This window comes from Pleurodeles waltl, chromosome 5 (assembly GCF_031143425.1).
Source record: "Pleurodeles waltl isolate 20211129_DDA chromosome 5, aPleWal1.hap1.20221129, whole genome shotgun sequence".
Taxonomy (NCBI): Eukaryota; Metazoa; Chordata; class Amphibia; order Caudata; family Salamandridae; genus Pleurodeles; species Pleurodeles waltl.
This window is the reverse complement of record NC_090444.1, coordinates 203,356,587-203,374,389: the sequence shown is the minus strand read 5'-3', so window position 1 is coordinate 203,374,389 and position 17,803 is coordinate 203,356,587. Positions and strand designations below refer to the sequence as shown.

The window sequence follows — 17,803 nt, the reverse complement described above, 5'->3', positions numbered from 1 at the left end:
TCCTCTACCTTGTGCCACCTCCAAGTGGAGAAGCCATTCATGATTTGCTGGGCATCTTCAGCTGAGTTTGTCTGTTCTGGCGGCTAGAGAGCCCATCAGGTGTTAAACCACCAGAGATATGCCCTGCTGTTACAGCCATGTCTAGAGGTGCAGAGCCTCTTGACAAAGGGCCCATGGCTCCATCCCACCCTGTTTGCTGCAATACCATGTGGCAGTGGTGTGGTCTATGAACACCTGCACTACCCTTCCTTTAATGGAGAGTAGAAAGGCTTTCAATGCCATTTGGATCACACAAGGCTCCAGCAGGTTGATGTGGAGTCCTGATTCTGCCGGAGACGAAAGTTCTTGGATCTCAACCTCTCCCAGAAGGCCGCACCATCCCAGACGTGAGGCATCTGTCACTATTGTGTGATATGGTTGGGGAAGGGAGAAAGGTTTGCCTCTGACCCAATCGTGTTTTGTTACCCCATACTACAGGTCTTTAGCAGTTCCCTCCAAGACCTGGGCTATGTCAGAGAGATTCCCCTATGCTGCGCCCACTGGAACTTTAGGTCCCACTGCAAAGCCTGCATATACTAGCGGGCATGTGTCACTAGCAGGATGCAGAAGGCAATAAGGCCCAGCAGCCTCTGAGTCAATCTCACCAAAATCCAGGACAGAGGCTAAAACATTGGTATCTTAGCCTGAATATCCTGGACTCGCCATTCAGGAGGATATGCCCAAAACTGCACTGTGTCATGAACAGCTCCAATGTAAAGGAGCGTCTGAGAGGGAGTCAGGTGTGACTTCAGCATGTTGATCATGAACCCAGTTAAAGCAGAAGGTCTGCCATAGTCCGGAGGTGTGAGATGACAGCCTGGGGTGAGCTCACCTTCAACAGCCAATCATCAAGATAGGGGAAGACTGGCACCCCTGATCTACGCAGATGAGCTGCAACTACCACCATCAACTTGGAGAACACCCAAGGGGCGCTGGTAAGGCCAATGGGAAACACAGTAAACAAAGTGCTCGTGGCCTACCACAAAACGCAGGCAACACCTGTGGGCAGGCACAAAGGGGATGTGGAAGTAAGAGTCCTGCAAGTCCAACACTACCATCCAGTTTCCTGGTTCCAGGGCAGATAAGGCCTGAGCCAATGTAAGCATTTTGGAACAACCATGGCCTACTTCTGGCACTGGAACCCTCTCTATTGCTCCCTTGGCCAAGACAGCAACAACTTCCTTGTGGATAAGGGACAGATGATCCACCATCATCCGGTCATGAGGTGGTGGCCTGGAGGGAGTAGTAGTCTCCAATAAGAAAAAGCAGGTAGTGCCAGTGAATCCTGCCGCCAACTGGGTGCCCATGGGGATAAAGGAGAGGACTAGGAGGCTTTAGAGGCTTCTGCAGTTGGAGGGGCAGCGGACTGACCAGAGCGCAGGCCACCTGAGCCGGGTAGGTACTGCTCTGTCAGCCACACAGAGGCTGGTAAACATGCGCAGCATGGTGACTGGGTGGCCTCATCTCCATGGTATGTGCAGGATGCCTTTTGTTCCTGTGTGTGTGTGTTGTTGGTGTGTGTGAGTGTGTGTGAGTGTATGTTGGTGAATGTGTTTTGGTGCGAGTGTGTTTTGGTGTGAGTGTGTTTTGGTGTGAGTGTGTGAGTGTGTGAGTGTGTGAGTGTGTTTTGGTGTGTGTGTGTGTGTGTGTGTGTGTGTGTGTGTGTGTGTACAGAGCGGCACATTTCTAAAGGTTGCCCATCTTTAACAATGACATTAATTTCGACCTGGCCATCAGGTCGCATTTAAGGCCACGATTAATTTGATACCTTACATGACCCAGTTTAGTAGTACCAGTCAAACGTTAGCCGGGTCAGGATGCCAGGCAGCCCTGTGTTAGCCAGAGGGGCTACCAACTTAACCCACAGTAAAACTGCAATTCGCAAGTGTTGTTGCTAAGACATATCTGACATATGTCTTATTTAACAAAATACAGTTTCCTGCCACGTGACTCCACAGGCCTTCCTTAGGGGAGACATATTTAGCATTAAGCCATTAGCCATTAGCTTTGCCATTGGATTGAATGGCAAACTCGAACTGGCAGTGAAAAAACACTGTCTTTCCAGTCTGCAGTAGCCATTTTGTACCTTGTCACACAAAGTGTGACACAAACAGTGCTGCAGCAACTGAGCAGACACTCTGTCTTACATGCCCTGGGTACCATATGCTATGGACTTGTAAGCAGGTCAGGACTCGCCCTTTGGGTGTAACCAATTCGACATGTACTCTGTATGGGGTTGAAACACTGGCACTGAGGTCTGGTTAACAGGCCTCAGTGCATTCTCAGAGGCGAAAAACCAACAGCATCAGTCCAAAAAAGTAGGGTGAACACAAAAAAAACCAACCATTTTTAAATGAGTCTTTTGTCTTTTGACTTCTCCATGGCAGGTGATGGGAGTATTTTTTATGTATTCTGCACGACTGACTAATTTCAGTGGTTTTGTGCATTTGAGTCAAAATCATGTCTGTTTTTTTAAGTAAATATATAAGATTTATATTACACTTTTTTGCCAATCCTCACTGAGTATGTTTTTTGGCTATGCACAGCAATAGTATGTGCAACGGCCTGCCCTACTCAACCAGCAGTGGGCACAAAACCCACTTAGCACGGTCTCCACTCTGGTGCAACAAGACTTTTTGGTTCACCAAACATACCACTGGCATCTAGCTCTCCATAGTCAGCCTGTTCGCCACTGCACACATCATTTGTCTGTGTGCAATGGAGGCTCCAGCCCTTTGTTTTTTATATATATATTTTTTTATTTTGTGTAGAAAATCACAATTAAATTGTGACTTCTATGCAAAATGGTGCATTTTTTCAAAAGCATGAATTACATGGTGGGGACATAATTGTGATTTTCCTTAAAAATCTTGATTTTACCCTGCAATTAGACTTTTTTTTCAAGTTTTTTTACATCATTTTCCATGCCTTTGTGGGTCCCCTAGAAGGCCGCCAGTACAGGCCACTTCCCATAGTTCCCATTAGGCCAACCTATCCTCCAGTGCTGTGAAAAGTTTTTACACAGCATGAAAATCTTGCTTTTCAAAATGGCAGAAAATAATTAACTTCAATTACCTGACAATCACATTTGACAAAAAATTCAAAATGTGATGGACAGAATTTGCAATTTTCCAGCTTGCTCTATTTGACAGCACAGATGCACAAAAGGCTTAGCATTTTAACAATGCTTGACAACTTTTAAAAAAGTACTTATAGCTCGAAAACTACTGAACAGATTTATATCAAAACAAAGAAACCATGTTTTTAGAGTAAAATGTTACTTTCATGCCAGATTTGGTGTAAATACATTCAGTAGTTTTTGCTGTAGGAACAGGCAAAAATTCCTGTGGGAGTTAAATTGGAAAACATATTTTTGCATCACATCCAGCCCAGCCCCCTTTTTAGGGAGAGCCTAGGCAGCGCATATGCTCTGCCTCTCAACATGGTGTGATCTATATATGTGGGCTTGCACCACGCCCATCACTTTCATTTGGTCTTTGGCCTGCCTTTCAAAATTCCCTTGATTCCGTAGGTAAATGCTTTATGTTTGTACAGCCTTGAGTCTGCTTTGTTACTGCCTGGGAGACTTACTGCGTTACATCGATCATTGCTCAATTACCCATATACCTTATTGTGGCTCATCAAGTTTTTCTTTTGCCTCACAGCTTCGCGCTGCGTGGCCGTATGTTGTTTCTTCCTCTTCCTTCTTTTAGGCATGCCACTGTTTCTTTGTGGTATCTGCGCACAAAGGCTGCAAGCTGGAGGGGAAAACTTTTTTTTAATTTAATTTTTTATTTATAAATTTAATATAGCACAAACTCGCTCAGAGGACCGCTTTACATGAGTACGGGAAATTTCATATAGCACAAACTTGATCTGAGGAGCACTTTACATGACTACCACTTATGTACAAGTTTATCACAGCAGGAGAGCCAATACTACAATATTCACTGCACTAGGGAAACTCGCCCCTAAAAGCTCTGCGGGGCATTTCTTTTTCAAAACATTTTTGCCCAGAACTCAGCCTGGAGTGGTCCTACGACAATGGGACCACTACCAAACTATTCAGCACAATGTGCTCTTTCTGTCTGGGTCATTTCTGGTACCCACACTAGGTTGGGGTGACCCCAAAACATTAGCCTCTCCCACCAATAAATGTCTTTTAAAGCTCTCTCATGGCTGGAACATTTGTTTTACAGCTGGGAGTACTTAGTGTTTTAAGGGCCTTGATTGTAAAAGTTTTGCAGTAGGGCTGAAAATTTGTAAGGCACTACGCTCACTAGGGGCAATATATATGGTTACACTGCATTACTTTGTGCCATTCTGTTTTGATGTCGTTATGCCCTCTAAGGGCTGACTATGTGGTTTCATGACCATGTTTCTTAGAAATGCTATTTTTATTAAGGTGTCCTCTGGGTGCTGTTCCGAGCATTACAGACATGATACTATATTATTCGCTGCGCTCGCCCCATAATTCCTTTTACAAAACATTTTTGCCCATAACTCACCACACGATGTGCTATTTCTGTCTAGGTCACCTCTGGGTCCCCGCACTAGGTTGGGGGACCCCAAAAAAACAATATAAAAAACATAATAAATAATGACAGTATTTTTAATTTTTGGTGCAGATAGAGGAAGAAGGTAAATGGAAGTGCTTTGGTTATATGCAGTGCCACTGGAATTATGTGGCAGAGAGGACCAAATTATGAGACAGGGTTGACCAATGTATGTGGCAAGAAAAGTCCAGTAATGAATTTACAATGCCAATAGCTCTAACTCAAGCAAATGCGAGACATACTGCATTGCATATCTTTGTTATCATTTTTCCTCTGCACCAAAGAGGACTACATTTTGCAAAACTTAGCTGACTAAACTTTTTGTGACCCAAATCCCATACAGAACAGTCCACTGAGTCAAAAATTGTAGGCAAGTCAAACAAGCATTGGCAAAGCCAATAGGTCTGCCTGTGAAAGCTACTAACTTTGGAACTGTTTTGTAACCACGCCGTACAGCAGAATCTATGCTTTGCAGAGTGGCTAAACCCAATTTTTAAAAAGCACTATGACGCTGACAAGGATAATGTACATTTTTGTAAAAGCATATTGGAGCTGGATGCATCATAGTTCTTTTTATCATTATTTTTAGCCATGCTGCACAAAGTTGTCAATGCCCTTGCTGTACAGCAGAAACAAAAGCTGGTAGCAGAACCAATAGTCTAAAAGGAAGGGACTTATTGGCTTTGCCAGTGCTTGTTAGGTTTCACCACATGTCCATGTCTTACTGAAAATACATATGGATGCAGATAACATCTGTTGTCACAATATAAGCAGATAAAATCTGTTGTCACAAACACCAATTTCAAAGGAGACAAGGGTTTGTGGCATAGTACAATTATAGCTACAAATGACAATAGATACAGCAAGAACGAAAGGAAAGAAGAAAAAAATAAAATTAGTACCTAATTCACAGCACAGTCAGTGAAAGGACAGCAATCATGCTAAAGCAATCTGTACTTGGTTTGAGCTCCAGCTGAAACAAGCGGAAGAGAAGCCAGAATGCGCTGGCCAATTGGAAGGCAGCAAACAAGAGTGCCACTGAAGCCCACAAATGTTAAGCAATGGGCAGTCGGCAAGCCCCTTGTTGTATACAATCTTGCTCTCAAGCAAGTGTGCATGTACTGTCACAGGTGAGACCTAACAAGAGCGCCTGAACCATATATAACATCTGTGGGTTCAGCCATGGAAGTGTACATGGACTTAATAAAGTTGGTGAGTGGGCAGACTAGGTGCAGGTAAAAAAATAAAAAAAAGTCGAACCCATGAGGCAGTCAGCCTCATGTACAAGTGTCAGGAATGATATGTGGAAACTCTGAAATCTGGAAAAGGAGCATACAGTATACCATCACCATGCTATATACTCTGTTTTTTCAAAATAAAATAAAGGTGCAACTTTCTCCTTAAAGTAAATATACGACATCATATATAAAAGTGCACTAGCTGTGAAAAAATGAGCAAAACAATCTATAAATCCTTGCCTGTGCTGTTAAACATTCCAAAGCTTCACTAACTTTGCTTATTCGTTCTTCAACACAAGCATTTGCACAGCCAATATGATGTGGCTATAAAAAGTTGAGCTATTGGCTTTATCAATGCTTGTTTAATAATGGGATTTACCCACATTCGAAGACATGAGTCAAGAAGCATGAGCACAAGGCCAGCTGTTTTGGAGTGAGTTTGCTATGAAAGATTGTGCATTCCAGGTTGGAAGCTCTAACGTGTACGAGCTCTGAAACGTGTGTGCATGCATCAGGACGCAGAGCACCTTTTTTTGGTCTGGTCTACAGACAGCTGTTGAAGACCACCTGTGGACAATACCAATACTTACAGTGGAGCTTGGACTAAAACAATGTTTTCCATTGGTTGGATTCCTTATCACTCATTTGCTTGATTCTATTCTATAACTTTCCTTAGTCTTCTTTAACATCCTGTTTAGTGAACGACTTGTACGCTATCACTGCTCACATTCAGAAAAATACTTTTTTTTCTTTATCTCTAAGCACTCCGTGGAAGTACAGATGTTTTCTGGCTCTCTCCCTCCTATCCTGCCTCTCCCCTCAAAAAAATGCAACCCCCCCCCCAAGCCTCTCCACAAAGAAGCTCATTCATTACTTCTCCCCACCCCTGTAGCCACTTGACTTTTTAGTCATTTATCTTTTTTCCATTAAGTCTTTTTCTAAAATATTTTTCCTTTTTATATTTTAAGCCCCATCCCCCCTCTCCCTACGCTGATTCCATTATTCTGGAAGCTCAGCACCCACACCCCTGCCTGCTCCACCACTGCTCCTCCCCCTTCTCACTTCACATCACTTTTTTTTTTTTTTTTTTGAGGGGACAGCAGCTGCAGTCTTCTCTGCATTTGGAAGGGCTAGCAGCTGCAATTTGCTTTAGAAATGTGCATTTGCGTCTGGTTGTTTACTTTTGGTCCAAGATGCCATCCGCCATCTTCGGATGGTAAATTACAAAAAAACAAAAAAAGTGACTGAATCATGACGTATATGCGTGATGCATGTATGTAGGTTGTGATGCGGTGCCACTGTAGTACCTGAACACATAGGCATGAATGGGTGATGACATGTGCATGCACACAACATTGTGACTTTCTTTTTGCTAATGCTCCACATTATTGATAAAAAGCACTGGCTAACAGAATAGGGTGGCACTGCTTGATTTGTTTGCGGTTCTAAAATGGTAGACGGCCATTTCAAAACAGTAAATTAAAAGTAAGAATGTTAACAACAAGGTGCGCTGTCATAAAAAAGGGAGCAGGTGTCCCATTAGCACGCTGCAGCGGTGAGGCCCTTCGGAAACAACTTCATTTATGTTATTAATTTAGCCATGGGGAACAGGACAGAGAGCTTCAGGGAAAGGACTATAGAGAAAGCGTGTGGAGGGGTAGGGGAACACACACGGGAGAAAGCAAGGTAGCACATAACCTCCCATGGAGTGCTCAAAATAAATCATAGCCCCCCTGAAGTCAGCAGTGGAAGAATACAATCCATCCTATCACAACACAGCAGGAAAAAATTGGCCTGGGTGACAAACACGAAAATAGGGAGGACAGCCATCGAATAAAAGGGAGGCACCAGAGATCGACAACAAAGGCATCCAATCATGAGCAAGGAGCTGAACCAAGGCCTACTCTAAGTACATGTGCTGGAAATCATAGGTCTGCCCAGACAACTACTGCGGTCTACAGCTGAGACCTCAAAAAGGGTGTGGACTCTGAAGTTATTTTCTCAAGTGTATAAACAGCTACCGGCACAGTGAAAGAGGGCTGGTACCTTAACATCTTCTAGGGCAAGCTTAAGATATATTTCTCTGGACGTACCTAGTAGACTTTTTACCAGCCAGAAATTTAAAATATTCTGTTTCGGAAAGATAACATTATTTTAAGAAAGTGTTGTGTAATGGTGGGCTTTAAAGAAACAGTGCAGCAAAGATCTAACATCATGGATTTCTAAGCTTACTAAATACATAACCATTCCAAACTGTTTGACACAAATTGCTCTCGGTCTAAAATGTACCTTTTCCAGAGGGTGGCATCCATACTTTGTGAAGAGCACATAACCTAAAAGGCCAGCATAAGTGGTGGTTAGGGGGGAAATGAGGAAGTGGTGCTGGTGAAGCATTCTATTACAAAGGGCATCGGGGCTACCTCTTGAACATGCATACTTCTCAACAAAAAAAACCACAAGGGTTGCAGCAAGTAATGACGCATGCTGTGCATGGGCTGTCATGCATTCACGTTCATTTGATGCAGGCTGGGCATTCTAAGATGGCCAACGTGTTCACAAATGCATATGCAGGCTTCCAAATGCATTTTTTTACTCTACCGATCCAACATGGCCATGTCGGAACGTTAAACTAAAAATAAAAAAGCATTGGTAAAAACCAATAGGCCGGGTATGGGTCGTCAGCCTTTTGGCTTTGTCAAAGGTATTTTTTCCCCCGTGTTTTTGAAAAACGTTATTGTTGGGTGAGCTTTCACCCCTCAACATTTAAAAAAGTAAACAAGTGCTAAATACAGTAAAAAAATGTTGGTCTCAAAAACACATATTGCCATAGGAGCCCTTGGCACATAATGGAACTTCTTTATGCGTGAATGTGCTCCTTAGGGAAAAAAACAAGGATTTAGCCACTCACATAGAAGTTAGCTCTTAGCTGATGTGGACTGACCCAGTGCCCCATTTTGTACGCTTTTGTGGATGTAACAAAAAAAGTAAATGACGCAATAACAGTCCAATAGATGTTTATTATGCACATACTTTCAGTAAAAGAAAAAAGGTTCTAGCTAACACCAGACTTAAAAGTAAGGTGGATGAAGCACTTGTAGGTGAAGCAAGTGGCCCAAATAATACTTGCCGGCGGCAAATGAAATAACATTTTTACAAAAATAATGTGAGACAGGGTGAGCAGGGAAACACTAACGCGAACAGGCAGAGGCGCGGAGAGTTAACAAGGAAATTGCAATATGTTAAGATAAGAGGTCGGGGAACCTTCCAGTTAAAAATCAAAAGCAAGAATTTAATGCCACTACATGAGTGGACTATTTTTTCAAGAACTCCACATTTGCGAAATTATGCAAAATTGTCCTAGGTACAAACCACATTTGTTCTCTATATATAAAGTTAAAGGCTTGAATGTGAACATGACCATTATCAAAAAAGTGCTTAGTAGCTGTGCTGTAAGCCCTTTGCCACCTAAAATGTCAGTCTAGTTTCTATTGCCTTCTGTGAGTTTTATAAATAGCTTTATAGAAAGAATATGATAAACTGTGGGATTTCACAGGAAAAACACAGTTGAAATAATAGGTTGATAACAATTTAACAGTTTGAAGCAAACCTCAGTCAGCCAATTCAAAACCTCCGAAACTTTATTTAAGAATGAAATGAAGGCCTTTTCTTTCAACAAATCTTTAAGCTGCAGTAAAGAATCTGTGAGGGGGAGAAAGTATGTATGCTTATGCTAATTTCCCCCCTGCACCCATGTGCAGAACTGGCAACTATCTCCAACAGATTTCACAGCAGCAACATCAACATGTTGGACTGCTAAAAGGATGCACAGAACAAGATTTCAGTAAAATGTTTCAGCAGCTATCCTTACCTCTCGTAGCTCCAACCTCTGGGCCACCGCCTCCAGGCACTCCTGCCCTGTGCTTTCCAGCAACAGTGTCCACTCGATGTTGCTATTGTCCAGCAGCCGGATCCGGGTGACAAAGCAGTTTTTGTTGAGGACATTGTAACGCTTGGCCCTTCGGAATTTTGGTAACTTTAAAGGCATGGTTGCAAGACCATAGGAGATTCCCAAGTCACTCCTTGGGCTTCCTCCAAAGGTGCTTAGGGGTTCCTTGGCTGATCACGCCTCCAGCTTCTCCACTCTCAATGAGGGGGCAATTGTCCATGACTTTTTTAATATCATCTTACTTCCTGTAAATAGCAAGTGAAACGTATGGTTAGTAAACATCGGGCTAACATGCAGGATCACTAACAGGTTTTCAAAGCATACTTTATGATGCATGCTTTCAGATTCTCTTTGATATTTCTATCACTGCGCTATATTGTTTAAAAAGTTCTATGTACAGTGCACTGTTGAATTATGTCTAGCTAAGTGCTTTACAATTATACTGAATGAATAAATGAAGTCTTAAATATGAGTTTATATTCCATAAAAGAAATTAAAAATACATATATAAACTAATACAACTGAAAGAGGCATTGCTCATTTTCAATTATAGAGCCTGACCGATCAGGCCATGCACTCAAGGTGTCCAATTTTGAGTTTTATTTCAATTTTAACATTACTATTCCGTAAACTGTCTAGTCAGAATCAAGTAGGAAAGAGCGCTACCTGGAAAAAATACAATTCATTTCAAACATAAAGTGACATATGAACGTTAAAAAACAAAATTATTTCTATACTAAAGCATTTGTGGAAATGTGCTACTATATGGATAAAAGTAAAAAAGAAATAAGATATAAAAAACAATTTGTTGTTTTTTTCCAAAGCAAAGCTGGGGCATACACATTTTTGCCTAAGATGGGAGACACAACTATTTCATGATGAGATGTTATTCAATAGCCCAAAATGCAGAAAAATAATGTCCTACAAGCAAAACTATGCACAAATTAAAACATATAAATGTGTTAAAGTCCAACATTTGGTACCCCAAAAACACATACTATCTCTCCTCCTATTTACTACAAACAGCTGAACCTTCAGATTTTTCAAATGAATCCAGTTTAATAGGTAAGCAGCATCTCTTGCTAATGTAATTGCTGGGGGGCTCGCTGAATCTATCTGACGCTTGATTTGACTAATCCATGTTCTGGCCACAGATGCGTGCACATACATCCGTAAACACATCTGTAAATTAAAAACATATTTCTTTGCTACCAGGAAAGCAATATAAAAGACTGAATGTCAGTAACACAAAGGTATGGATAAGAAACAGAAGTAATATCGGGTTGTGGATCCCTGAAAGCATTAGGAGGGTTGCTTTTGCAATGTAGGGATGGTTCCCTTACACATCTCGTATATGATTTTTGAAAATCTTAGCCTAACAAATTTACAATAAAAACTTCATCAGCAACCAAGGCCCATATGTACGAACACATTTTACCATAGACATAGAATGTGTAAAATCCTTTGAAACATCTGGCCTTAACTCTCTTTGAGCCGAACTGAACCAGGCTGTAAACAAAAACATCTTCTGGTTAACCACATTCTCTCTACACCAGGTGGAACACCTTAATCACACTGAAAAAATATATGAGTACAGCACCTTCAAAACAAAAGCAGCCCAGCTCAGCATCATAATTATTTAAAAACACACTAGTCTATAACATGCTTCACTAGCTTCCAGACAATTGCTGAAACAAATGTCAGGCTATGCCTTGGGTGCAAGGATTACGGAAACAAAGGCCTGCCTTTCTGTTGCCCCATACCGATTTCATAAATATTAAACAGAAATGCCCTCAGGAGCATAAAAACGGTACCTTTTCGGGCCAGAGTTTTGCATTGAAAGTCTTAAAATCAATATTTATGAAACTTTGTGTTCGGAATGTGTTCTTACAAATGAAGTTACTTCTGCCACTAATGTGATATTTCTATAAACACAAGTTTAGGGGAGAGGGTCCGTCTGCAGGCTTCTCTGGGCAGGATGTGCTGTAAAATGAGATTAAAACTCAGATAACTCTTTCTGGTAGACTTTCTACAGGTAGTTTGACGAGAAGCAAAGAACCCCACCAAAGTATTCAAGGAGAAGATTGTTTACTATTCTAAATCGCCTGCTCATGAATATTGGGGAAAGTGCGATATCGGGTACACCTATCCTTAGACCTGGCGAGGGGGGAACCAAAAACACAGGCACGTCGTGCACGTGCGTGAAATGCGGCCACGTGCTCAGCAGAGGTGGAAGGGTGTCGACAGAGGAGACGTTTCAACATACCCACATGGCCTTCTGTCGTGGCGTCTTGGTTGGTTAAGGGATCAACGCGTAATTCTTCCGAAAGGCAGTATGGGCGGAGCGCAGGGCAGTTTTCACTACATCTAGGGCATCTTTCTGCGAACCAGGTGGATGCAGGTGTCCCCCAGATCATTCCTCCTCCAGGCTAACGCGTTCCAAGTCGGTACAGAACGGCGGGGCGGCCACTCAATCACACGTTTCCATCGTCTCATCTTACGCCGAACGCTGACCTACATCTGGGAACACGTTTTTATCCCAGGGAGGGTTCTCTTAAAATCGTCTGCTTCCACCTGGGCGTGTCCCACTGAGCTCATTTGCTTTTAAGACTACTGCCAGGTCCAGCGTGTTTACCCAAGGTGTAAGAGATAAACAAGGCGGTCTGAGTTTAAAAAACATCGGTTTTCTCATGCAGTGACAATATCGTCCTCTAAACCATGATTTGCAACATAGTCAAAAAATGGCATCGACTTGACGCTATGTTAAGCGACTCACACGAGCGATCAATGGAACGGGTGTGCATTTAAGTTTCTAGCGCTGCGAATTACGTAATTAAAGAGCGAGGTAGAACCGACACACAACTTCAAATGGGGAGTAATATTTCGACTGGGGTTATGTAGTTACGATTAACCAGGAGCTGCACTAGGTTTGGGCTGCAGGAGCTGTGCAGGATGGTGGGTTTTCAGCACAGCCACACCGCTCGAGTCCTATCCTCGCCCCACACCTGGGCACACGGCTGGGTAGGGAGCGCTGCTCTTGTGCAATCGCTGGAATGCTGGAAAAAGTCCAGGGGAAGTCGGCGAACACACGGACTGGCACAGAGATGACGATTCCTTTCTCACCAACAAAGGTCATCCAACTTGCACCTTTTAATATACAGTTATCGTGATAGCTTAGATTTTCAGAACATGTTACACTACTGCTAGTGCAAACAAAGATTAAGTTCTCTTTTCTGAAATTTGTGTATAAGCCACTAAAACGCTTGACAATGCGCTTAATTGTGCGGGAGCTAATCCTGTCCTATTTAAAGTGAGAGCAGGGTTGAAATTCCAGTAACAGGCATCGACAGAGCAAGCCATTTTGGGTTAGGAGCAGTTAGTTATACTGCTTTCTTAAGTATCAGTGAAACAGAACAGACAAGCTCAGCAGAAGCAGCGCAAGCTTCACTCAGGCATGGGACCTAACCAGCGCGCAAGTAAAAAAAAAAAAAGTAGGGGGGACCACCCAAGATAGGCAGTATGCAAGTAGCATCATGGCGCATGACATCACAGTGCGTGACATCGCATGTGGCGTCACAACCCATGACCTCACAGGAAGGGAGATGGCAAGAAGTCACATCCGATCTTTAGACCCAACGCATATGTTTAGCAGGTCTACCTTCAGTACATTTGAGCGCATTACAGTATTTAAACAAACAAGACTTTGCGTCAGGCTTGTGCCAAAAAAGTGATGAAACCCTGATACAAAATCTGAGCCTCAACGTACAAGTCTGAATTTTAAATTATCTTATGGGGCTAAGGCACCTGCTGCAGAGATCTTTCTGTGCCCAGTAAATCTCAGGGAACAATAACAGTAAGAGAACTATGGAGTTTAACCTATTTGCTGGAGAGGTCTGTGTTTAGTCTACCCAGCTTTGAATGAATGTTACATAGTGGCTCAATCTGTCGCCTGCAAAGCACATCATGTAACACACAAATGACATTTTTATTTAATGTTAATGGATAAGTGGGTTACTGTCGTTAACACAGATACGTTTGTTACTTGCAGTTGATAAATTATAATCCTATCATAGCAAAGTGAGCTATGAAGGACATTTGGCTCTTGCACCAAGTATCCCTCACTGTCTTATGTGACACATCCTGTATATTGATTTATTGACAATCTATAATTATGTGTACGTGAGATACAAAGCTCCCTGACACCCTGCACAGGGATGAATGGCGCTATAAAAGAAATTTAAAAAACAGCGGTATTTAAATTATTTGTGTAAATACTGGGACACATCGGATATTCTTACAGTGCATGCATGGCTCATACACAGGGACTGAAAAGATGTCAAAAGCATGTCTCTTAAGTACCTGTGAAGTAATAATAAGCTGTGAGCCTTTGTTTCCCCTCCATTGCATTTGCATCTAGGTGTGAGGCTCCTGACGGCTCCCAGCCAGGCTCTCCAACAAGAGGAGGCCTGATGGCCCCTTACCTTCTGCCGCTGTTTTAGACCCAAATGGAATTTAAAATAACGAAGCCCCCTTGCTTGCACGTTGCTGCTCGGGACAAAAGCAGACAACGCAGGCACTGCTAAATGTGTCCCGGTGTCTGAAAATTACACCAGGACAAGTTATGCATATTTCTGTGGGGCCCAACGTCTTGGCAGCGTGGATGGCATACACCCGCCGAAAAGAGTGGGTAGACACAGTCTACCCGCATGTGCCCTAGACTTGTGACCTGGACCTAACCGTGAACACTTCCCATTGCCCACACAGAACTGGCACAGCATGCACAGCCACAGTGCAATCCTCCTGGGTTAAGATTCCCTCACACTAGAACAGGGAATGCATAAATCCAAGACTCTATTACACAAAGCACAAGTACGGCCAGGGACAGCTTTTAGCATGGGTAAGCTGGGCCCATGCCCAGGGCACCGACCTTCAGAGGGTCGCATTCATTTATCTGCCTACAGACCATGCAGCAGTTTCCCTTTGATCTGCTCCAGGGTTCATGCCACACTGCAATTAATCATTCTATTTTTTTTTCTTACACAGGCTGCAGGAGCCCCTGTTTAACATGTTCTCCCTCTCCCTTTGCCTTCACACCTCCACCCCTTGGCCCCCAACATACATTAGTGAGCCGAGCTATGGGTGGTTCAGGGGAGGATGGGGAAGCTTGCGTAATCAGCCAACACCTCAGCAAATGAACACAACAAGCTCTGCTGTTGTCTCTTTATGTCGAGCACGCAAGCACTCTGGCCTGTTGTAATCTATCTGAGGGCTTTTGACCACGCCCACCGCACGCCCATCACTATCACTCGTTCATGGGCTAGCCTTTCAAAAATCTTTTGTTATCCTTGGTAAATGCTTTACGTTTGTCCCTCCTTGGGGCAGTTTTGTTACCACCATGGCTCTTGGCATGTTACATGGATAATTGCACTTTTGCCAATACGTTCGGCTGCAAGCAAACTTCTTTTTCCCTTTGTGTCTCTTCACACTCATGGCAGCCGTGGCGCTTTTAATCGGCTTGCTTATGTCAACTGTTTTACTTTTCATTTTCAATTTATGTGGCAAGAAAAGTCCAGTTAGGAATTTACAACGCTAATAGCTCTAAATCGAGCAGACGCGAGACCTATTGCATTGCAAATGCTCCTGTTAGCAGCAGTGAAAAACATGAGGTCTGAGGAAGAGGGGGTGGCAAGACAGCAGCCAGCCAGGCACTGAAGGTCTCAGGCTGGAGCAAGTGAACTCTAACTGATAATTCTTGTTTTCTAAATGCTAATAATGTTTGGATGTACAAAATTAGAGTCTGATATATAGTGGGTTGTTTATTAAGTTCTACAATTTCTCTTTACCTTCTAGTACTTGCAGTTTTGTTTGTCCTCAGTATAAATACAGGGTTCTAGTGCCAGGATGCAAATAAAACATGCATGCGAAAGTGAATGCAGTTAATGGTTTGCATTTTGTGTATCTTTTATAGCAAGTTGTAGGCTACAGCTAGAACGAAATACAAATGGGGAGGTGGCGGGTGAAGGCGGAGGGGAAGAGGCACATTTGATTCCACTCACGACACTGACTGAGTAAAGGTCAGTCCTGAGTACAGCACAGGCAAAAATAAGCCCAGATCCCAGAAAGACCCTCAGGTAAGCTGCACTAACACTGACAGAATTCACAGTTCAACTCCTGCAGCACACACATTTGAAAATAACCCAATGACAAAGGTTTCCTGCAACTGTAAACAAACAGACTAACATATTAGTACATCAGGTCATCTGCATGGTTTACCAGTTTCAAAAATTATTTTTTTATTTCAAGCAACATGATACACATGTTGGTCGATTCATGAGCGGAGCAGTGCAAGGTCAGCGTAATGCTGTTCTGCTCACTATGTTCAAACTGTAGACTGAAGTAGGGTGGACCACGATATCAAACACAGCAGACAGGCACAGTTGGACCAGCATTGCTAGTCGCCCAGGGCACATCCACCGCAGTCCTTCAGTTCCATCTTATGGATATTACACTCATTATACATTTCCCCAGGACATCACTCCCCACCCCACTCCAGATGGATTTCGTGCAGTTTTGTAACCACCGTTTTAACGCTTTCCCTAACTAATGGAAATCCCCACATTTGGCTTTGACTTACTTAGGTCCATCAGAGTACGTCTAGTCAGCAGCGCTTCCTCTTTCCTCTTTTAAAGCAGAGGAGCGTCGGCCTCTGCCTAAAATGCCCCACAGAGCTTAAAAATAAAATGGTAATAAAATAAATTTATTACCATTTTATTTTCCACCCTCCCGTCCAGAACCGAATTTCAGGGCGGGGCCACTGCTGCTGAGTGGCAGTAGTGAGTTGTGCACAGTTTAAAGTGTGCATGTCTTTTTGGCTGGCTGGCTTGTGACGGCCAGCCAGACATGCGCACTTTATACTTCTCTAACCCAGCTGTCTCATGACAGCTGGGTTAGAGAAAGCACAGGCCTCCAGTGCTCTGAGAGAGGCTGCTCCCTCCAATCCCGATGCTTCTTTCATACTGGTTACCAGCATGAAAGCAGTGAAAGCAGCGCCTGTATTGCTTAAAGGAGTTAGCTGGAGCCCGAGGAGGCTGGAGGGAGGATGAAGTTGGACGTCGTGCAGCAAGCAAGGTAAGTGTTTTTTCCTTCTTATTTACAGACACCACTCACCTTGCATGCATGCAAGCACCAACACCACATGTTCCTACATGCCAGCCGCCGCAGAGTCTAGTTTTTTTTTTTTTAATAATGTATATATTGATTTGTGTGTCTAAAGAAGGCTTTTTAAAGATATAATGATACCAAGACCTTGACTAAAGAGGAACATTTGAACTACACTGGCACAGATGTGTACAAATCTAGAAAACAGGGTGCTTAGGTTTGCCTACACGGTTATCCAAGAAAATGGCACTTTCCATAAGACTTAATTAGTTATTTTATGAGCATGCACTAGCAGGGAGCAAAGAAAACACCAGCTTCTGCCTTTACCACTTTAAAACCTCCAGAGTGAGGAGGTTAAAAATCAACAGCACATATGAGTGGAAATCTGCCAAGCAGATGTGAAAAAACTCTTTGAAGAGATACACGAAGCATCTGCTCCGCATTTTAGAATCTAGATAAAGGATGTTTTAAAGCAAAAACTTTAATGAGCATCATCTTCTGTTAACAGATACGATCCAGAGCTTACCAACATTCTGCAATATAATTTTCACGAAGTTAAAACATGTTAGACTCCTGCAGAAATGACCCGTTCAAAGTCGCCGGTATTCCGTTTTAACTGCAGGTTAAACAAATTCATATTCTATCTCTCTACCCAGGTCAATCTGAAAAGCAGAGCTCCAATTTAATAACCACAGTTCGAAATGATCTGCTAAGATTTCAAACACTAAATAAAGAAATGGGGAATTAAACTATTACACAAGGTTAGCTCTATCAATTTAACATTTTTCCAGTTGAAACATATAGCAGTCGCTTAGCTACATACATTAAAGGAACCATTGTGTTCCACCCACCATTTGTGGAATCAT

General features: G+C 42.8%; 1 protein-coding gene across 1 annotated transcript in view; it reads right to left on the bottom strand.

Moving 5' to 3' along the window:
• PTPN14 (protein tyrosine phosphatase non-receptor type 14) overlaps positions 1 to 17,803 on the bottom strand; it is a 395,238-nt gene that overhangs the window by 293,535 nt on the left and 83,900 nt on the right. Inside the window, exon 2 of the mRNA XM_069233899.1 lies at positions 9,702 to 10,024. Coding sequence (XP_069090000.1) covers positions 9,702 to 9,878 — 177 coding nt within the window. The 5' untranslated portion in view covers positions 9,879 to 10,024. The remainder of the gene's footprint in view (positions 1 to 9,701; positions 10,025 to 17,803) is intronic.